This window comes from Polypterus senegalus, chromosome 5 (assembly GCF_016835505.1).
Source record: "Polypterus senegalus isolate Bchr_013 chromosome 5, ASM1683550v1, whole genome shotgun sequence".
Lineage (NCBI taxonomy): Eukaryota > Metazoa > Chordata > Cladistia > Polypteriformes > Polypteridae > Polypterus > Polypterus senegalus.
The window spans coordinates 115121391-115144903 of NC_053158.1; the positions used below are offsets into that span (position 1 = coordinate 115121391).

At 37.6% G+C, this 23513-nt stretch overlaps 1 protein-coding gene across 4 annotated transcripts in view; it reads right to left on the bottom strand.

Annotated features, from left to right (window-relative positions):
• Window positions 1-4894: 4894 nt before the first annotated feature.
• Window positions 4895-23513, bottom strand: part of iba57 (iron-sulfur cluster assembly factor IBA57) — a 32315-nt gene continuing 13696 nt past the window's right edge. For 2 of the 4 annotated variants that reach the window (XM_039753248.1, XM_039753249.1), the window contains exons 2-3: window positions 9294-9646; window positions 4895-5845 (exon numbers count right to left, since the gene is read on the bottom strand). In XM_039753248.1, the coding sequence (XP_039609182.1) occupies window positions 5457-5845; window positions 9294-9646 (742 nt within the window). In that variant the 3' untranslated portion in view covers window positions 4895-5456. Of the gene's footprint in view, window positions 5846-8840; window positions 8918-9293; window positions 9647-23513 lie in introns of all 4 variants that reach the window. The other 2 variants (XR_005633746.1, XR_005633747.1) reach the window with 2 other exon arrangements.

Here is a 23513-nt window from a genome sequence, read left to right on the forward strand (position 1 = left end):
CTTGTTGAACTGACCGTTCTTCCAGGAGATGTTGCTTATATAGGATTTGATTGTTTGTGTCTTTTATCCTACTTGACGTGTCTTTTTTTTGGGTGGCATGTTGTTAGTAGATACGTTGCTAATATTTTCTCTTACAGTAATACTGGCTTGTAAGTGGCCGTAAAATGCGTCACTGTATTGTGTGCCCTTAATTTTCTCTCGCAGTAATACTGGTTTGTATTTCAGTAAAATGCCTGTCATTTTCTCTGACAGTAATAATGGCTTTGATGTCCATAATATGACTTTAATTTTCTGTCACAACAGTGGGAAATCAGCAGAGTGTCCCCAGCAACTGATGTAATGTGTGGCGTGCATCTTATAATCGTTCCTGTGGGGTCTCTCTAGCAAGTACTGTGCATTTCCCCAGAAAGTATTTTAATGTGTGGTGGTGTGGAGTTGATTATTGTATGTGTGGCATCTCCCCAGCAACAGATTTTATGTGCGCGGTCGCAACTACCGAATCAGCACTCTCCCTAGCAATGATATCCTTTATTTGCTTATCATGCGCAGCCGCAGCTAGGCCATTCACTGCGTGCCCAGCTTCCAGTGTGTGTGTCCACGGTGCCGTGCGCACTTCCCCAGAAGACACACACACACCGACACCTGGATGCACACAGGGGTTTTATTAAAGAGGATAATGTGTGGCTTGAAAATGTTAGTCACTTGATTCATGGCACTGACTATTACATTTAATTTACTTGTCTTAAATATTTTTAAAAAAAAAAAAAAGGAGCTCCACCATTAACCATACATATTCTGAGTTTGCATATAATTCAACATCTCGGTTTTAATAATTCAATAAGCTGTGTAAGAAATTGAGTCATCAGCTCATCATTTGTATCTGATTTGTGTTCATTATTTGTATGTTATATAAGTGACAGGACAAACCTTCATAAATAATCAAACACTCTCATTTGAAATGTTTACAATTAAAAACTGATAATGTTATACTGAATTGTCAAGGGCTCTGCTTTACAATCTGTATTAACTCTTTTTATTTATTTTTTTTTTAAACTTTCTGGTGTTCTTGTTCTCAAAGCTCTAAACACCACATCTTTCTCAATATGGGTAGATTAAAATTTATCAGACCACTTTAAAATGGTGATGTGAGAGAGTGCCATAATGGTGCTATAAACTTTGTGCAAATATTTTTTGGTCCTCTGCTTGAGAATTATGCTGTAACAGTGATCGTGCAATGAGCCTCCGACTAGTTGTAAATGACTACTAAAACCGCAATTGGCATACAACCCTGCCACTAACACCGGACTTCAGTGTGGGCAGACATGGGCAAAATGTATGAAAATGAAATGTATGATGCCCCTTGTCACCACTGCTTTTTGCAATTGCCATTGAGCCACTCGCAATTCACTGTCAAAATGCTATAAAGGGGATTATCAGAGAAGGACTGTAAGAAAAAGTTTCTCTATATGTAGATGATTTGTTACTGTTATATCAGACCCACAAAATACCGCGCCTGCAGTCCTAACAGAATTTTAAAAGATTTCAGGTCTCAGAATCAAAGTATGCTCTTCTCAGTGAATTCTCAAGCATACAATATTAGATTGGACACCTTCCCTTTTATCATCTCAGATCAGTTTAAATACCTAGGGGTAAACATTACAAGTAAATATAAAGCTCTTTATCAACAAAATTTTGCCATCTGTATGGAGAAAATTAAGCAAGACTTGCATAGATGGTCAACACTTCATCTCACTTTAGCTGGAAGAAATAACACTGTTAAGATGAATATCCTTCCTAAGCTTCTCTTTTTATTTCAAAACATTCCAATATACATCATTTTTTTAAGAAATTAGACTCAACCATAACCTCATTTATCTGAAATTCAAAACATCCACGTATCCAAAGAGCGACACTACAAAGACCTAAAGCAGAGGGTGGCATGGCTCTACCCAACTATCAATTTTATTACTGGGCAGCAAACATACAAGCTATAAAAACCTGGACATGGACAGAAATAGACGAATATATACAGGCTTGGTCCGCAATAGAAATAAAATCCTGCAGTACTTTATATTCCTTGCTTTGTACCCCAATAAATACAAGTTATTGTCAATATACTAACAACCCAATTTTGCTTTACTTAATCAGAATATGGAACCAAAGTAGTAAGTATTTTAAGAGAGATAGATAAGCTTTTATCTGTGGTACCTCTGCACGAGAGCCACCTTTTCCCACTCTCTCAAACGTACGCAGTTTTTAATGCCTGGAAAACATCAGGGATTAAATAATTTAGAGATCTGTACATAGACCATGTTTTTGCATCCTACGAACAATTACACTCCAAACTTACCAGCAACCAATTTCCTTCACTACCTTCAAATTTGAAACTTTGTTAAACAGAACCTGCCCAGTTTTCCTTACCTCCCACCTACCTCTATACCGGAAAAAATATTGCTCAGTCTCAATATTACATTTCTGTAATATACAAAACTATTTTACAGTCCCTCCCTTTCAAAGATCCAAGAGAACAATAGGAAAAGGATCTCTTACTCAATATCTCAGAAAAGTTATGGTAAGTAGCAATGCACAGATTTCACTCAAACTCCATATGCGCAAATCATAGAATTATTCAGCTTAAAATTATATATTGAGTGCATCTCTCGTTTAACACTAGAATTACCAGAGCCTACGAAAAAGCTTGTAGATCCGTACGTATTTTGTCCTTTAAATGTGTTGATAAGCAGCAAGCAGTCTGCTATCACATCCCCCACCGCCACACAGTTTTCTCAACTTAAGTCCGTTTACCTGCGTGTCAGTTGCTTGGAGTTGTGAAGTGAGTGAGAAGTCAAGCAAAATCACACCTTTTATAAATACTATATCATTATTTGGAACACATGCATTGAATGTGTGTTCCATGTCTACAACGATCTATGTAAACACATCATTAAAAAAGAAACATTCTTCATGTTTTAGTAATAATTGACAAAATGTAGATATGAAGTTTATAATGTGTGAAGCCTGAAGTCCAAATATCAAACAAACACTTTCACAAAAGGTACAAATATAACAGAACAAGTGCGCTTTTATTCAAAAATATAACTGTAGAAAAAGAACCCGCGTTAGGGTGCGACATTGACTCGCATTTACTACAATCGCTTTGGTGGCGCAATGGTATAAACTGTTGACCGGTAATCAAAAGTTTATGGGTTCGATCCCCAACAAGTCCGTTTTGAGAAGTGAGCTGCTTTTATTCTTACTATTTTAGAATAAAAATATACATTTGATTCCAGTCTATAACAACCAGTGTAAATGTACGATACAGTGGAACCTCGGTTCACGACCAAAAAGTTCGCCAAACTTTTGCCTCGGTTCACAACCACACACTCGGTATACGAACAAGCCAGTTTCCCTTTCGGTTTGTGCATGCCGATGATTTCCGCACGTGTTGCATTGTTCTCGGTCAGACGTGCCTGCCTGCTGCTGAGAGAGAGGGGGAGGGTGCGTGCTGCTGAGAGAGAGGGGGAGGGTGCGTGCTGCTGAGAGAGAGAGGGCATGCACATGCGTGCCTGCCTGGCCTTCCGGTTTATACACGCCGATTACTGTATTTAAGCAGAGCCGCTCCCTGTTCATTGTTCTCAGTCAGACATGTTACCTGTGATCTCTTTGTGCTCTACAGTATTTCATGTGCTTTTGCAGTTAACCATGGCTTCTAAGCAAGTGAAGAGTGGTGAGAAGAAAGCTTTGAAGAAAATTGAAATCGAAGTAAAGAAAGAAATTATTAAAAAGTATGAGCGTGGCGTTCGTGTTACTGATCTTGCTGCTGAGTACAAGAAGTCAATAATCTACGATTTCGACTATTCTAAAGCAGAAAGAATCTATTAAAGCAGCTGATGTTGCAAAAGGAGTTACAGCCTTAACCATGCAGAGGCTTCAAGTGCTGGAAGAGGTGGAAAAACTTTGAGAACCTTCGTGCTTTCAAGCAGCACAATGTAAACAAAGCCAGACTGCCAGTAATGTGGAGGGCAAACACGAAGGGTTGGGTACCAAGGACTTTGTTTTTGGAATGGCTGCATGAGGCTTTCGCTCCCACCAGCTAAACAGCTAAAAACACCAGAAACCCAAGAAATCACAACAGAGAAAACACCTGAAGGAAAACATCCCTCCATCGCGGAGCCAGACTCTCCCTCAAAACTGTAACCTCCTCTCCACCTAGTTCCTCCTCATGTCATGCCAGAACTCGACTCATGCAAGGTTAGTTTTCTTGATGGTTTATTGGTTTTGTATTACAGATTTTTCAAAAATTTTTCAGTTCGTAGCATGAATTGTTGCAATGTTACTTTTCTCTTTTTTCAAAATGTTCATTTTTTTCCCTGTGCTTAAAACTCATTAAAAAAAAGTGTTTACATGGAGTGGTTCGTAGCGTGATTTGTTGCAATGTTACTTTTCTTGGTGGTTTATTAAATTACAGTTTTCTCGATTGTTCCTTTTTTCCCCTATGCTTAAAACTCATTTTTAAAAAAATTGTTTACTGTACTGTACAGTAACGGCTAATAGCGTGATCTCCTGCAATGTTACTTTTTTGATTGCTTGTGGTTGGTTTTTAAATAAATTTTGGATTTGTTCTAATGTTCCTTTTTTTCCCACTGTGCTTAAAACTCATTTTAAAAAAAGTGTTTACAGCGATCGGGCTTTAAGGCTAATAGCGTGATCTCCTGCAATGTTACTTTTTTGGTTGCTTGTGGTTGGTTTTTAAATTAAATACATATTATAGGGTGGGAATGCATAGACTTTTTTCTTTACAAAATAATGTACGTTTATTAGCTTACATTCTAACTTAGACAGCATTAGAAATAACAAGTTTTGTAGAATGAAGTGGGGTTGTTTTTGCTCGGTACTCAAACACACAGGCAGAAATTAAATTTTATATGTATAATAATAATACAGTAGATTGTAAATACAGTGCCATTCCTTCAGTGCAATTTCAATAATGCACAGTATTGATCTATTGCTGTCATCTGCAGACTATTAAGTGCTATTAAGCAATTTTTACTTTTAGTATTTTTTCAGATGACAACCGCAACTCAGGCTGTTTCAGTTTTTATTATTTCTAGATATTTATATGTATAAAATCTATTATTTTTTTTATTAGCCTTTATTCTAAGTTAGACTATACCAGAAATAACTGCAAAGTTTTGTAAAAACAGGTGTGGTGATTTTCAAGTAACCTGAAAGATATAGCAAAATAAAGTAAAAAAGCAACCTCTCATCAAATATTGCCCCCTGATAAAGATCAGGAGTAGTAACTCAATTGTAAGTATAAGAAGTCTTGAGTAAAACCATCTGAATTACATAAGGAACATGCAAAATGTATTAGATAGTCATTATTCACAAGTGGTTTTAATCATCATTGCATCAGTAAACCATATCTTCGTCAAATTTTCCAAGATTTGTGTTCATTAGATATTTCTGTCATCTTTCGGCCACCAATCTGGAATACCTGCTTTGATCTGAACCCAGGAGTTTTTAGTTGAGAGAATAAAAAGCTTTTCCATGGTATTAACTTGCCGCAGAAGAGCCAATCCCAAGTCACCAATGCAAGAACGGAGCTTTCCAACAGGTTTCCTAGTTTCAGTTACAACATCACTACTCTCTGTTGCTTCACAAGATTCTAAGAACTGTACTGGCATAAGTCGTTTCCGGATTACTCCAGTGTGATGAGTTCTGGCTGTCAGCTCCTGTCCTATATAACAGCCTTTTGTAAAACTGACTCCATTCATGTATGCAAGATTGGATTCCAAAGGAAGACATCCTCCTGGAGGAAGATCCTTCACTCCTTCAGGTAGCCCTAGAAAAACAAATTTAAGATCTCAAATTAATATTTATCAGACTTATTTAAAAAGCTGTTAAAATACATTCAAGTACTGTATAAAAAGTCAATTTTTGATTTTGAGCAATACTGTATGAAGGACTGAATTACATGAGAGCTGTAATAACAATGGGGGAGGAAACTGAAGGGAGATTTTATAGACTAAGGTTGAAATACAGTGTGATATTGTGGAATTCATTCCTGTTTAAAAACCTGCATGGTTTAACTTAATAAAGCTGAAATAACCAGTAGTTCTTTTAAGGCTTTCTATATTGTTAATTTTACCCCAGAAACAAAAACGACATGACTCATGCAAGCTTTGGAAGCACAGTGATACGACAAATCAATATTGTGAGCTGCAACCATTTTGAACTATATTGTTCCTAAATTAATTTGGGAATGAGAAATAACTACGTGATTTGCTCTTTAATAAAACAGAATGCAAATTCCCAATAAGGGAGTTGAATTTATATATTAATCCAGTTTTGAGATGTTAAGGATTTGGTGGTTCCAAATAACGATCTATTATTTCCATTCTAAAACTCCAATTCACTCCCAGATAATCAATCAAGGTATGAGCTGGGAGAAGTTTGTGCACGTTCTAAGTCGGTGGGGGGATGGAATAGCTGGGTGCTTGTGGTTTGTCTTTATCAGCACATTTAAATGACAAAAGACGCTGGTGGAGAGGTGCCAACGGTTTTAAGGTGGGCCGGATCTATGAGTTTTTTCGTAGACTCTGGTAATCCTAGTGTTAAAGGGGCCATCCCCTTACCAGAAAACACAAGACAAGTTATAAAATATAAACAGAATACTTAGTACTATTTGCAAGACGTTTCTTTATTCTTGATGGAAGAAGAAAGTGCGAGGTACCTGCACAGATGCGTGTAAAAATATTCTCCCGCTGTGGCCGGTGCCTCAACTTTGCAGTCTCATGCCTACGTGTGCCCCAACTTTGGAACTGTTTGAGTGCAATGATCTATATTTTACTTACTTACTGCTAGTTAGTTTATTTTTATTTGTGGTATTCATACTGTCTGTGTCTTTTGTTGTTTGACAAAGGGAGGCTCAGTGGTTAGCACTGGTACCTCATAGCTCTGATTACATATTTGGCCAAGACAATTGGTCCAGCTCATCTGGCAGACTTTTCCCTAGCCCTCAGGGAATCTTAAAAGACCACCACATCATTTATTATACAGTCAAAACAAGTTCAGTGCTTCCTTCTCCATTGACTTTCATGCATTTCAAGGAGTTTAGAGCAAACATTTCCGTGATTTCACCGAACACAATGTACAGTGAATTCAGTGAAATTAATGCATCACTAATTGTAACATACACCTGGAGTGTGAAGCAAATGTAAAGTATACAGTACTATAAATTTACAAACATAAAATTGTACGTTAAAAATATAAATTTAAATCATATTGTTATTAAAGTAAATTTGACACTACTAATTTAATTATCAGCTCAGCATCATGGATTCCACTATGAATTTTTCATTATATCTGATGGTGCTTGAAGATAATTTGAGACTATCAGAAGCTCAACCAAAAGTAACATGAACAAAACAGTAAATCCACCAAAGAAAGGGTCAAAAGTGAGGAATTTTTATTATTATTATTATATTAAAGCCTTGATCTGAATCCCACTGAGATGTTGGTGGGCAATCTGAAATAGACTGTGCATTTAAGACATCCTCAAACATCGCCCAGCTTAAAGATTTGCATGGTGGAGTCAGAAGAGCCTTCTTCCAGTAGTAGACAGTTAAAGTAAATTAATACAGGAGGTTTTTTCTGTCAAAACGGGCAATAACTATTACAGTCACGAGTTCACTTACTTTCCTGCAGAGAGAAGTGGCATAACCATACATATTTCATTGCATACTTTACTTCAAAATCAAATTTGTATGCTTCCCCCCCCAATTACATCAATCTTATCTAAATATACTGTTTAAATGAAGATTAAACAGTCTTATGTCAACATATATTTTAAAAAATGAACATTCATGGGGCATCCTTACTTTTTCAGATGATTGTGAAAACATTTGCATAGCAATAAGACAACCATTTTACCATGTGAAAAAATGATTGTTCTACTCTTTAACAGTAGCACAAATCTTAGCAGTGAACCTCCAAGTCTCATATAAGCATGAAACTCTTTATAAAGAAAAATTAGATTGTATTTAGAAAGCATTACATAAAACAAAGTTTATTAATTAAGCTATATTGCTGTTGCTGCAAAACAGAGTATATCACTTCAGAGAAAATACACACCAATGTTGGACTGTATTACCAGCAACTAAGAATCCTGTACAGGGCATGTCATTTTCAGTTCTGGTTAATGTCAATCACTTTTTTTTTTTTTTTACCAGTAACACTGACACCCATTTGAGTAGAATGGCAGAATCATACCACAGCCCCTGACAATTCACTACATGAATAGAGAATGGAAAATACAAAACATAGGTCTTAAAATATCCTCACCAAATTTTTGCAGTTTTACATTGGCCCTTATTATTAACATTTCGATTATTGAACTGCTTACTCCTGTTATAATTATATTTAAATAATTCTAATTATTTAAATAAGTTGCATATTAGGTTTCTGGGTAATACTGCTATTATTTAATACCTGGTGGCCCCTTCATTGAATCACCCCTTGAATCCCTATTATACATCTTTGTAGTTACTAAACTTTCCCGTTCTGCAGCGACTCTCCCTAAATGACTTGTTTTCCTAACTTTGAGCCTCTTGTATTTCTTTACTCTCAAGCCAGATGGTGCCGCCTCTACACTGTACTTAAAACATTTGTTCTTCCTAATGAACAAATGCTTACATCCTCACTCTCCTACCAGCCTTAATGCTCCATGACAGGAATGCTATTTCATGCATGTAGTAACCCTTTTAACATCTTAATTTATTTTCATATATGAAAAACATTTACTTCCATCATTGTCATGTACAAAGCTGGTTGCTTACTCACTGTACTGCTAGCTGCTCCATTCCCCCACATATGACCCTCTTCTGCTACCGTCAAACATTCAGCACCTTTTTGCCTGTGCAGTTGAAAAGAAAAAGAGAAAAAAAAGCAAAATGCCCTTCTGAAGGGTAAAAATCCCTGCACAGCATCTTATTAGCACTACAAACAAAAGTTTTTATGATCAAATATTGCATTTTAATCAAAGATGTAACACTCTGCACTTTCATTCATTCCACAAACCGAGGATGACATCAGTACATCAACTAATCAGCACCAGTGGGCGCTGCTCCCACTTACTCTTCAATGAAAAACATAGGATAAGAATACACTGTTCTACATTTAAGGAAACACATCATTTGTGTATGAAAATGTTAACATAACTGCAAACAAGCATGTTCAATTGTCAGTTAAAGTAAAAACTAAAAATACCATGTTCTATAGCAAGAACTCACCTAGAGTATATCTGTGTCTGTGGTAATCTCCAATATCTCCAAGTCTGCTATCTGGTATAATCTGCAGTGGGTTCACCTGATTTTCTACAATAAGTCTCCAGCCCATCTTGGCTGTGCGAGGATCAGAACCAAAAAACAAGGCACTTTTGCTATTCATCACATGCTGCAAAATATTTTCCTTATCTTTGCCAGGCTCTGATGGAAGAACAGACCAAACTGAAAAACTGGAGCAAGGGACTATGCTCACTTTTCTTCGAATCTTGTAAAATAGCATGTGTTTCTGAAGTAAGTCTTTTATGTTATTATCATGCTCTAACAGAACAAAGTGCTCTTTCATCTGACTGTCTTCCACACTAAAATAAAAAAAAAAAATGAATGTGGCATTAATTAACACATTTCCCTGTATTTTTAAAAACATTTATTTTTGTCATTGAAAATCTGAGCTTATTAAAGCAACAAAAGGAAGCATCTCATCCCATCCATGTTTACACATTAATACATACATTTTTACAAATATAAAGGAATATACACACGCACACTGAAATCAAACATTTTGCGATTTAAAATGTTATTTGTGGAGTTTGGAGCAATATAGGTTGAGTATTTGTGTCCAGCTTAGAGCACCCCGATCAGCATTACCTCATCATTTACGGAGACAAGGAAAGTTTGGACTTGACGGTAAATGCAGGCTGGGCTTTTAACCAAGCTCCAATACAGAGAAGAAAAGGAGTTTTTAATAAGGAGGGGCTGAAGAAACATTTTAGCTCATTTAATTTTTTTTTTTTATTATTAATGACTTTTTCAATGAGCCTGTTTTAACTCTCGGTTCTCCATTTTGTATGTTTATAGGAAATCTGCGTCAAAACACTGTCATAACAAAAATATAGTCCCTGCCAAATTGGTAGCAGGAAATTGTGATTAATCTCAGTCTTATATTACTGCTATGTCTAACTACTACAGAATACATGGGAAAAAGACACTGAAGTTGTTGGGGTCTACCAAGGTCCTGGTTTATTAGCTACAAGGATAATAACTAAAGTAAAATTAAAAAATACAACAAACAAAAAAAGGTAGACTTGTTGGTTGCGATTCAGTCACAAATACTGCACTTCTCCGGCCTATTCAGGCTTCAGCAGTGACAATTCCCAAAATGAACAGTAACTTCTGATGGTCACTGCATTTGTGTAAGTCTTGACCCAAAAGGGACAGGACTTCCTGTGGCTTCTGGAGGGCAGTCATGGTCTTTGTAGGGCTCCTCCTCCACTCTCGAGCTGGAAAAGGAAAAGCGGTTAGTAAATGCATATTTACATATCCTGCCATCATTTTGTTTCTTGTGCTAAGACCCCAACCCACTCGATGATGTGTGCATGACACTGTATGCAAACTGAATGCTTTCCACACAAGATAACTTACTACAATTATAGCAGGCAATTGCTGTTGTGCAACCTCTATAAGCCCCAGAGTTATTCTTGAGTTAACGCTAGAAATTGTAGCTGGGGTGTGGTGAAACCCTTGCTGCTGCCTTGCTGGAAGAAACATGCACTTTGGAATTTCTAGAGAAGCACAAGAGTCAAGAAATTAACGCTCATCAGCATCTGCAACACCCACACAACTCTAACACTACTCTCACTAGTCACTGTGACAAGAGTTACATTTAACTAAGCCTCCTTTTCTAAAATGATTCAGTCCTGACTGTCAGAATTTCCGCTGCCGCCTACATTTACTGAATCCTGCCTATCTCTCAAATGACAGGAATTACTGCAAACACTTTATTGTCAAGACTCTTTCAACCCGAGTGACGTCCACTCGCACCTGTTTATGCAGGTTTCTCACACTCATCTCTAGATTCACCAATGGATAACCATCAGCCGAGATGTGTGTCCTAGATGTAGCAAGCAGATAAAGTTGTTTCAGTGCTCATGTGACATTATTCTCTCTAATCAGCGACTTTTTCAATAGCACTTCTAAAGAGTCAGTGGAATATATCATAAATTAAGACTGATAAGTCAAACTGATTACATTTTCAAATGTCTCAAAATCCTGAAACTTTAATTTTACAAATCTATCCCTTCTATTATTTTAACATTTGTCCAAGCTTTAATTTCCCAAGTTAAATCAAACTTGTCAGCTTTAGATTAATCCATTATTCCAGAATTACAGTTAAAAAAAAACCTCTTTGTTGTGCCTTTTTCAAAGTATCTTATATGAATGATCAGACAAAATAACCTTTCAAATATATGACGTGTGCTTTCACTATTAGTTTGGCTTTAAAAACCAAATGAACGACACAAATTTAGCATATCCATATTTAGCAATGAATATATTTTTTGCACATTCGTGCTTTGTACTTAACCCTCCTGTTATGTTGCGGGTCAAACTAACCCATATTTTAAGTTAAAAAAAAAAATTATTTTAAATTGTTAATATTTTTTTCAGTATGAAACTTCATCTGCTTGGCTCAATAAGTATAATCAACATATAAAATGAAAATGGTTCATTTTACATATTTGCAACCCCAATTGCTGCATTGTTAATATTACAAAGATCAGGGGTCTCCAAACGTCGCTCGTGAGCTACCGGTCGCTCGCTACCCCTTTCCAAGTAGCTCGCCAAAAGGGTTGACGAATCCTACATAAATTTTAAAACTTGATTAGTCAAATCAGGGGTGGGCGATCTTTCCAAAAAAATCATATCGCGATCCACAATCTGAATTACAATCTATCTTTTCAATGTGGCACACACTTAAGAGAATATCCAGTCTCAAACTCATCAAGACCAAAGTAACACTTTATTTTAAATATCAAACAAACTTGAATTTAATTGTTCTCTCGTTCGCTAGCTAAGCGGGGGTAAGGAACAAGCCCCAGGGTTGCAGTGTGAGTGAGGTGTTCCCCGTCCCTCGGCCCGTTGCGTGGATCTCGGATTCTAGAAAATAAATTTGTACCGCAAGCAAACTATGATACATAGTGAAATGAGACAAGTCGCAAAGTCAACTGGAATATTCAAGCGAATTATAGGAAAAAAACCCAATCTAAATCCATTAAGTAGTTCTCTCGTGAAAAGCAGACAGACAGATATTGGATTTTATATATTATATATTAGTACAGTGTTTCCCAGCCTCGGTCTTGGGGGCACACTGTGGCTGCAGGTTTTTGTTCCAACCAGATTCCTAATCAGTGACAACACTTGATAACACTGATCTCATTTAATTAGCTGGTATAATTTTTCTTTTGTTCGACACTCAGAAAAGCACAGCAGCATGACTTTTACATTTATAAGACATTTAGAAATATTTCTGCTTTTGCTATAGATTTAAATGCTGTTGATTTCATTATATTTTACCCTTTCTCTGTGCAGTTTTTCCCCTTCGTTGTATTTTATTAATGACAATTAAAAATGAGCAGAGCAGACGTGCTGGCAAACAACACTGAATAATGAGCATCAGACCCACTAATTAGTAAATAATGGATTAATTAAACAATTAGAACACTAGAATGAAAATCAAGATGAAAATATTGTTAAAAAGAAAAAATACATTATTCCCATATAACTGCTTGGTACATTTTTATATATATATATATATATATATATATATATATATATATATATATATCACACACATACACACACACAGTAGTACCTTGAGATACCAGTGCCTCAACGTACGAGTTTTTTGAGATACGAGCCGTCACGAAGTTGATTTTTTGCCTTGAGTTACGAGCCAAAATTCGAAATACGAGCCATCAAAGAGCTTGTCGCCGCACATTCAGAGGAACTGACGACGGAGGAGTTGACGAACTACAGACATGGCAACATACGCATGCAGGAGATCGGTATCGCGGAGAAGGCAGACGCAGAGGAGATTACCATATAAAGTGAGATAAAGGAAGTGTTTGCAATTTTGGAAAAAAAGTTTCAAATTTTAAAGAAAAGAAACACCCTGAAAATGTTACAACTGATCGCGCAGCAGCTCTATTTAATGACACTTGCCTAACGCTTGAGTTTATTTAAAAGATAACCCTGAAAAAAACTGCAACAGATAGTGTAGCAGGGCTATTTATTGACACTTGCATAACAAATGACTTTATTGAACAAAAACATCCTGAAAATGTTACAACTGATCGCGCAACGGCTCTATTTAATGACACTTGCATAACGCATTTTAGAAACATTCTGAAAGAGAGGATGAAACAGACCTCATTGGACAGGTTTTTATCGAAAACCCCTGGAGATGAAAGTGAGGAAGGTGCAGCGAAAAGGGCAAAAATTAGTGAATAACATTCAGTTATTCAGTTCAGCCTTTCTCCACCACCTCCGTCAGCATCTTCAACTCGTCTGATCTCCAAGGTAAATGCTATATATTATATTGTACTTAATAAAACCAGTTTATTGTAGTACATTCGATTGTATTGTGTTTTTATACATTATTCATTATTTATAAGTACATATTTTTTATTTAAAAAATGCAGTGTTTTTGGGGGGTCCGGAACGGATTAATGGCATTTCAATTCATTCAATGGGGAAAATTGATTTGAGATAAGAGCATTTTGACTTAAGAGCTCGGTCATGGAACGAATTAAACTCATATCTCAAGGTATCACTGTAAATAAACAAATAAATATACTAGCAGAATACCCGCGCTTTGCAGCGGAGAAGTAGTGTGTTAAAGAAGTTATGAAAAAGAAAAGGAAACATTTTAAAAATAACGTAAGATGATTGTTAATGTAATTGTTTTGTCATTGATGAGTGTTGTTGTCATATATATATGGTTTTCTACGTACTACGTTGATAGTCAGTTCACGTGATTATGTGGGAGGCGTGATGATGTCACATGAAACTCCGCCCCCCACGGCCATCCAGCTCAACTGGAGAAAAATAGCTTCCAGTTATGACCATTACGCGTAGAATTTCGAAATTAAACCTGCCCAACTTTTGTAAGTAAGCTGTAAGGAATGCGCCTGCCAAATTTCAGCCTTCTACCTACACGGGAACTTGGATAATTAGTGATGAGTCAGTCAGTGAGGGCTTTGCCTTTTATTAGAGTATAATATATATATATAACCGGAAAGTATTCAGACCCCCTTCAATTTTTCACTCTTTGTTATATTGCAGCCATTTGCTAAAATCATTTAAATTAATTTTTTTTCTCATTAATGTACACACAGCACCCCATATTGACAGACAAAAAAAAGAATTCTTGAAATTGTTGCAGATTTATTAAAAAAGAAAAACTGAAATAAATATCACATGGTCCTAAGTATTCAGACCCTTTGCTCAGTATTTAGTAGAAGCACCCTTTTGAGCTAATACAGCCATGAGTCTTCTTGGGAAAGATGCAACAAGTTTTTCACACCTGGATTTGGGGATCCTCTGCATTTCCTCCTTGCAGATCCTCTCCAGTTCTGTCAGGTTGGATGGTAAACGTTGGTGGACAGCCATTTTTAGGTCTCTCCAGAGATGTTCAATTGGGTTTAAGTCAGGGCTCTGGCTTGGCCATTCAAAAACAGTCACAGAGGTGTTGTGAAGCCACTCCTTCGTTATTTTAGCTGTGTGCTTAGGGTCATTGTCTTGTTGGAAGGTAAACCTTCGGCCCAGTCTGAGGTCCTTAGCTCTCTGGAGAAGGTTTTTGTCTAGGATATCCCTGTACTTGGCCGCATTCATCTTTCCCTCGATTGCAACCAGTCGTCCTGTCCCTGCAGCTGAAAAACACCCCACAGCATGATGCTGCCACCGCCATGCTTCACTGTGGGGACTGTATTGGACAAGTGATGAGCAGTGCCTGGTTGTCTCCACACATACCGCTTAGAATTAAGGCCACAAAGTTATCTTGGTCTCATCAGACCAGAGAATCTTATTTCTCACCATCTCAGAGTCCTTCAGGTGTCTTTTAGCAAACTCCATGCGGGCTGTCATGTGTCTTGCCTCTCCTCAGTGTGTGGAGAGTGTATATGTATATATGTGTATATATAACCAAACTTAGTTTTCAAATTTTTATACTGCTCCCAAAACACAGAACTTCGGAAATAACACATCACTTAATTAGCCCAGGAATCCAATTAAAAATAGAAGCTGGTTGGAACAAAATCCTGCAGCCACAGCGAGTCCCCAGGACCAAGGCTGGGAAACACTGTATTAGTAAACCTTCAAAATGATGTGCTGTTGAAGTCTCAACAGCATTCTCAGCATTTCTGGAGCTTAGTAGAGCCACATAACTATAAGAATCTTCACCAAGCAGCTTTGAAAATGCTTTGTTTAGGTCTACATACCTCTGTGACTCTGCCTTTTCTGACATGAATGTCATGAAATCAAAGTTCAGAACAAGACTGACAGATGAACATTTAAATGATTCCATAAGAGTGAACCCAAGTGGCTACACTCCACCATACACCACTCTTGTTGAAGAGCATCCAATGTTGAAATAAGCTATGAGAATAAACGTTAGAAAACATGAGTAGCTCTCTGCCATTTTCATTTTGTGAAAGCGGCTCTCAGGGAAAAAAAGGTTGGAGACCACTGACATAGATATTGTTCGGGTCAAATTGACCCAGCAGTCAAAGTGGAAGTTAAAGGGGTCAGAAGTGTCAAATACTATTTGTTTCTTTGCAACTGTGAGACATATTTCACTCCAATCACAAACACACACATTCTCCCTATTCTACTGACCTCATCTGTAAAGTGTGAGAATGCAGGTGTTATGAATTTTCATGGGAACCTTTTCTGTTCCAGTGGGAAAACTCCATCACATTGAGTGGACACTCAGCAGGGGAGGAGCAAAACATATAAAGATTCTCTGTAAGGAAGTCCTGCCAACATTATATTCTGCAGCTACATATGATATCCTCTCTGTCAGAGCTTTACAAAATGAGCAGCAGAAATAAACAGGTGACAGCGCTAGAGGCTCTGGAACTCATCTTTGATCATGACAGTGAAATAGAGGATGATGTGTCTGAAGATGAAATGTTCAATTCTGAGTCTGATGATTCTGAATCAAATGAGGAAACTGCTATTCATATTCCTCCAAGCAAGACATTCACATCAAAAAAAGGTGAAATACAGTGGTCTTCATCCAAAAATATACGTCAAGCAAAACTGTCTGCAGAAAACATAATAAAAACCGTGCCCTCTAGGATGGCAGAGACTTGTGTGACAGATATCAAGTCAGCTTTTGAGCTGGTCATGCCCAACTCAATACAGAAAATCTTTCTCGAAATGACCAATCCAGAATGAAGGCGTGTTTTGGGGGAGAAGTGGAAGGAGCTGGATAAAATGCATTTACAGTAGAGTCTCGTTTATCCTACCTTCGCTTATCCAACATGATGTATTATCCGACGTCCCACCGAAAAAAAAAAACAAAAACAAAATATGCATCAATTGGCAACAAGAACTGCAAGTTGCGAGCATTAGCGTAGTCTATTCTTTGTTGCTCCCGACTCTGCCGCAGGTAATTACAGTGGAACCTCGGTTTGCGAGCATAATTCATTCTGGGAATGTGCTCGCAGTCCAAAGCACTCACTCGTACAGTATATCAATGCGAATTTCCCCATAAGAAATAATGGAAACTCAGATGATTTGTTCCACAACCCAAAACTATTCATATAAAAATGATTAATACAAAATATAAAGTAAAAATACATAAAGCAAATTAACCGGCACTTTACCTTTGAAAAGAATCATGGCTGGTGTGACTGAGTTTCTAAACTCTTGTGGGATTCCACCCAATGGGACGACACGTGAAAGAGCGTCCCAAAGCAATTGCAGTCTCCCAGCGCTGCAGCAGTTCGACGTAAAAGCCAATCCAAAAAGATTACAGACATGCTATAAGCGCCTGCCGTTGATGGGTGAAACAAGGAACATTATAAATGCGCAGGGCTCAGTATTACTTTCCCCCCCTCCGACCCTGCCTGACTGCTGTGTCTGTGTATAGGAGAATGGCAGATCCCGCTACAATAAATAACCGCGCTGTTGCTGTTTCAAGCTTAATAAAGCTGGTGTTGCTAAAAGTACTGAGATTCAGCTTCGAGTTTTCAGGTGCAAGACGGGGACTCGCACGTCACAGCACAAACACACACATGCAGTCACAATGCTGTAGTAAACAGTATACGCTCGAACAGATGTTGCCTAGATTAGTGACGGAGTGGAGGCTAGAAACTGCAATTAATACATTGAGCAACAAGAAGCTACAGGAATCGACATAATGATGCTGCAAAGATGGCGAAACTTCACAGCGAAGAAATGGCACTCGTCAGGAAAGCAGACTACGATCAAAAATGTACAGTACATACTGTATTTAACGTCAGAAATTCTGTAAATGTAGTATTTTTTCAGTTAATTTATTCTGTTTTGTTGTAAAACATGATTATTAGGTTCGTAATGTGTAAAATTATAACATAGTTTGACTTTTAATAGGCTTTTTCTTAACACCTGCCATTATCCAACATTTTCGCTTATCCGACGTTCGGCCGGCCCGTTTATGTCCGATAAGCGAGACTCTACTGTACATGCATATTTGCGGGTCCTAATCCTGGCTGGGGTCTATAAGTTAAAGGATGAATCAAAAGCCAGTCTGTGGGATGCAGAGACAGCAGGGCTATATTTTAATACACAATGTCTCTGGAGACTTTTCATATTTTTCCAGAGTACAGTAATCCCTCCTCGATTGCGGGGGTTGCGTTCCAGAACCCCCCGCGATAGATGAAAATCTAAGAAGTAAAAACCATATGTTTGTATGGTTATTTTTATATATTTTAAGCCCTTATAAACTCTCCCACACTGTTAACATTATTAGAACCCACTAGGCATGAAATAACACCCTTTAGTCAAAAGTTTAAACTGTGCTCTATGACAAGACAGAGATGACAGTTCTTTCTCACAATTAAAATAATGCAAACATATCTTCTCTTCAAAGGAATGCGTGTCAGGAGCAGAGAATGTCAGGGAGAGAGCACGAGAGAAAAGCAAACAATCAAAAAATCAATACGTGCTTTTGGGCTTTTAAGTATGCTGAAGCACCGTGATAAAGCGGCATTTTTTAGAGGAGCGTCCATATCTAGGACAAAACAGCCCCTCTGCTCACACCCCCTCCATGAGGCGCAGAGAATATCAGAGAGAGTGAGAGAGACAAAGAAAAGCAAACAATCAAGCACCGCACGGGAAGCATATTGTATATCATTGAGGAGTTTTAGTTAATACATAATACATGCTCTGATTGGGTAGCTTCTAAGCCATCCGCCAATAGCGTCCCCTGTATGAAATCAACTGGGCTAACAAACTGAGGAAACATGTACCATAAATTAAGACACATTGTCCGCAGAAATCCGCGAACCAGCAAAAAATCCTTGATATATATTTAGATATGCTTACATTTAAAATCCGCGATGGAGTGAAGCCACGAAAGTCGAAGCGCAATATAGCGAGGGATCACTGTAATCTGATTTGATAATTGAGAGACAAGGGCTATCATAAGAGAGAGAGAGACAAGCTGGCAGCTATTAGGACCATGTGGGACAAGTAGGTAGAGCAACTTCCACTACTCTATAACCCAGGTCCTAATGTCACAGTGGATTAAAGGCTAGTGGCATTCAGAGGTTGCTGCCCATTTAGGCAATATATGCCTTCCAAACCAGCTAAATACGACATAAAAATCTGGGCAGCATGTAGTACAAACACCAGCTATGTATTGAACATGCATGGAGGAGCCCCAGAGAAGAATCAGGGTACGAGGGTCATGCTTGATATAACACAAGGCCTCAGGCGGCACAACATAACCTGTGACAATTTTTTCACAAGCTACAACTTGGGTCAGGAGCTTCTAAAGAAAAACCTCATGATGGTCGGAACAATCTGAAAGAACAGGGCTGAATTCCCTGGTCCAAAATAACAGGCTGAACTCCCTGCTGAGCTGCTGGTAACCAAGAACAGGGCCCCTCAGTCTTCCATGTTTGCCTTCACAGACACTACAGTCCTAGTGTCTCTTACTACCCCCAAAAAGGTGAAAAATGTTGTGCTCCTGTGCACATTACACAAAAATGCTGAAACCAGCTGTGATCCTCAATTATAATGCCACCAAAGGGGCGGTTGGACAACTTGGACAAAGTCACAGGGTCCTTCAGCATCAAGCAAATAACTGCGCGCTAGCCGCTGGTCATCTTTTACAACATGATTGATGTATCAGCCTAAAACACATTTGTCATTTGGACGGAGATCTTTCCTAAATGGAACGTGTCAAAGTTGTACAAGAGGCCTATCTTCCGTGAGGAGCTGGGGAAGGCACTTGTGGTACAGCATATACAACGGAGGGAGCACATGCTAAGGACCCCAGTTGCTGCAGCTACAGTGAGGGAGATCCAGGAGAGGACTTCACCCAGTACACCAGTGTGTGAGCATGTTGTCTGTGTCTTGGGATCAGAAAAAAAACAAAGTAATCATTGTCCTCTTTTTTTTTTTAGGTTGCTGCTGGGGGGAAAAGGAAGTGGAAGAGGTGCCAGGTCTGCAAGCCATCTGATGATGTCAAGATGAGCATGACCTGTGTGAAATGTGCAAAATTCATTTGCACAAAGCACACTGTGATGACATGTCCCTTGTGTGCTGTGTACATGCACACACGTGGACCCTGTTCATTTCCACCTATTAATTTTTATGTATTTCTGGTTCTAAACATTGCAGTGTTTACTATCACAACGTGATGACATGTCACTTGTATGCTGTAGAGACTCACAGACACACGCACCAAGTTCATATTACTAATCTCTTATTTTGTTGTTTTATTATTTTGTTCATTTCTGGTTCAAAAACAGTGCTTAAATAAAGTTTATTTTCAATACAAATCCTCATTACTCATTTGTCTTGATTTTAAGTCCACGGGTCAATTTGACCCTGAACAGAAGAGGTGTCTTGTTAATTTATCAACATCACCGCATAAAAAGAAAAAAAAATTCAAAATGTAAAACAAAATTAAAAAAAAATCAATGTCACGTAAAACTATTGTATTTTATATATAGGTCTTTCCAATGTATATTAAAAAACGTTTTAAAATGCATTTTTTATGAAAAATGAGTAAATTATCCTCATTAACCCAGCACTGCGCTAAATATTGATTGAAATTATTTATATCTCATTATTAATTCCATTACTAACTAGGTTTTAGGATTTTTTGGTTTCTGACACTCCTGGATAATTAAACATGCCCTGGGTCAAATTGACCCAGGATTATCATTGCAGTAAAAAAAAAAAAAAAAATTGCTTTGGTATTAAATGTAGTAGCTCATTTCATCACTTTCGTAAGCAAGCCAAAGAGCAACTTTGCATCAAACGCTCCTCGACTTTTACTTGCTACAGCTTTTCACACTTCCTGTACATGGTTCCATATGCACAGGTGAAGGTGTACTGTATAAACTGGTCTAAAAACCGATGTGATGCTTAAAAGCACATCTGTGCTTTGAATTTGAAGCCTTCGTTCTTTTTTAGGGTATGCAAAGAGCTCTATATTAAAAAGCAATTCATCAGACTATCAATTTGTTTTCTCTTACAATGGCACAACAAGTTGAATAATTAAAGATCACATCTGACCATTCATCATTTTGCTCACAAAGCATGCATGAATGTACTTATGAACTGAGTAATGAGATAATAGTGGTAATAATAAAATCCTGTGTTTTGGTTTTGTAAGAATAAATACAATTTCCACAATCATGTGCAGTAATTCTTCTGTCCTGAAAAAAGTATTCATCATATTCTAGATTTTTTGTTAAAAAAAAAAACACCAAAACACAAAAAAAAACAAACATGCAAATCTATAAGATATTTATTAAGGAGATACTGTACAAAGTTAACAGGTACAAGTAAAATTGACAAAATTGTGCCATTTAGCTACCAAGCCTATTATTAACTAAGCAGCAATTTCAAATTCTTCTTTACATTTTCTTTTTCTAATTGAAAATGTGAGCGGATATATTTAACATAAGCTTGCTCACAGTACAAATTCAGAAAGCAGTGTCCAATTTCATTAAACAACAAAGGAAAAAGTTGCAAATTCATTAGAAGTAGCTTTTTTTTGCTGTTTGTCTAATTGTACAATTCCTCCAGTTTCTTTTTCTCAGTTTTTTACTCCATCTTCTTTAATGAAGGATAATATTGCACTCTTCTTTCAATCTGGTAAAGTCTGTCTTGTCTTAATTTAGTAACTGAAATTTTTAATCCTGCCTGGGAACTTGTTCTGAAATTTGATTTGCAAGCATTAGAGCTCTTACCTCTGAGGCTTATAGTCAATAACTTACATCACTAACCTTTGTTTTAGTATACTCTGTCTGATTAAAACATGGATCAGGCCTGATGAGTACAGTGCTGTTAAACAAAGCCACCAATTCTAGTTTTAAGTAAAAACATATTCCTTGCAATTGTAATGGTGGTATCACAGTAGCTAATTTACTGGTATACAGAAGGAAATACACTAGTTTTTCATCTTTAGAGGTTCTGGTTATGGATATTATACAAACTGAGATTGTAACAAAACTGCCCCATGCTTCAACACAATACAATTTAATCGGCCTTCAGGTTTCCTAACCTCTATTTTTTTTTTTAATGATAATTCAGAGTTTGTGTCAAGATTTGGTTTTGTGAGCTGACAAGACACTTAATCACACCCTTGAAGACCAAGGAGCTGCTTTGATCCAAGTCAACTCCATGGAATAATAACCACATACACATTCTCAAGCGTAATGTTCGTAAAATAGAATGTAGGTGGCATCAGACCAGTTTAGAAATTCTTCAAAATGCCTGAAAGGAAAATCTTTATAGCTATAAATGCGAGCTATCCCTGGCCAGAACTGAGTATTTTACTTGCTTAATGGGGGATAATAAGAATAACCTGAGATTTCATTTTAACACAACTGCTAACTGCTCCTCAGCCAGTTCTAGATTTTACTGTCTTGAGTAGGCAGTAATGAGTTAACATTTTTTACCACCAAGACAGACAAAATTCATACTACTAAGCAAAATGTCACATGCCGTTACAAACCCACACTCTTTGTCTAGGCCTGCTAGGTTAGATGGAGATTAATAAATAGCCTTTACTCCCATTTCCAACTTTAATAACCTCATCAAAATGTTTGTCCAGGATTCCTTATCCCATCCCTTCAAAATTAGTAATGGAATTGCTACAGATTATAATTCAGCCACTAGTTAACATAATTAACTTTTTTCTTAGCATTGGTCAGGTATTTGGATGCTTTAAAATAGCATTAAATAAGATGGTCATTAAATGTAGAAATCTTGACTGATATACATTTATCTAATTATAGGCCTATTTCTAATCTGTCTATTTCAAAAAAATTTTAAAGGTAGGTACACACCAGCTGAATGCACTTTTGGATAGAAATAATAAATACTAGATAGCCGACGCTCGGCGTACCATACGGCGGTGTAAGAACAGGAACGGAAAACGGTGCGTTGCCTTCGTCAACCGTTTGTGTCAAGAAATAACCCACTGATAGGAACAGGCAGCTGCCGGATCCCAGAATACAGGTGACATTGTACAAAAACCTATCGACAGAGAACATACTGTCGTTCATTTTATAACAAAGGCTTAGAAAACAACCATCGCAGTATAATGAAATTAGCAAGGAGCGAAACAAATAGCAAGGAGCAAAACCAATGCTAATGGTCGAGAGAGTACAGACTCCCAGGCGCAGACATGGCCGAAGTGAAAGGTCACGCGGTCAGGCTAGATATCGGGCAGTGACGTAACACCAATGGGGTCATGAGAGAGAAGCAGGGAACGCAGTAGTCCGAAGGAAGAAAAGGACTCGAGAAAAGTGGAGTGGGGGTATATGGGAGGCCGCAGGCAGCATGGGGAAGGATTCGGAAGAGGAAGAATAGGAAATGCCGTGTGGGCGGGACTGGGTTTGAAGAGGAAGCAGGACGAACCAGAATTGAAATATATATATATATAAAGAGATAGTAATTTTCAGTCTGGTTTTAGGTTGTATCATTGCAACGAGACATTAGTCAAGGTGGCAAATGACTTATTATTGGTTAACAATGTTGGTTTAGTTTCCCTGTTAGTTCTACTAGATTTAAGTGCAGCCTGTAACACAGCTCATCATATTATTGTTAGACAGAAAGGACAATTTAGCAGGCATTGGTGGTCAGGCTTTTGATTGGTTTAAATAATACTTGAAGGACTGGCTGCAGTTTGTGTGTTTTAATAACAACAACTGCTACATT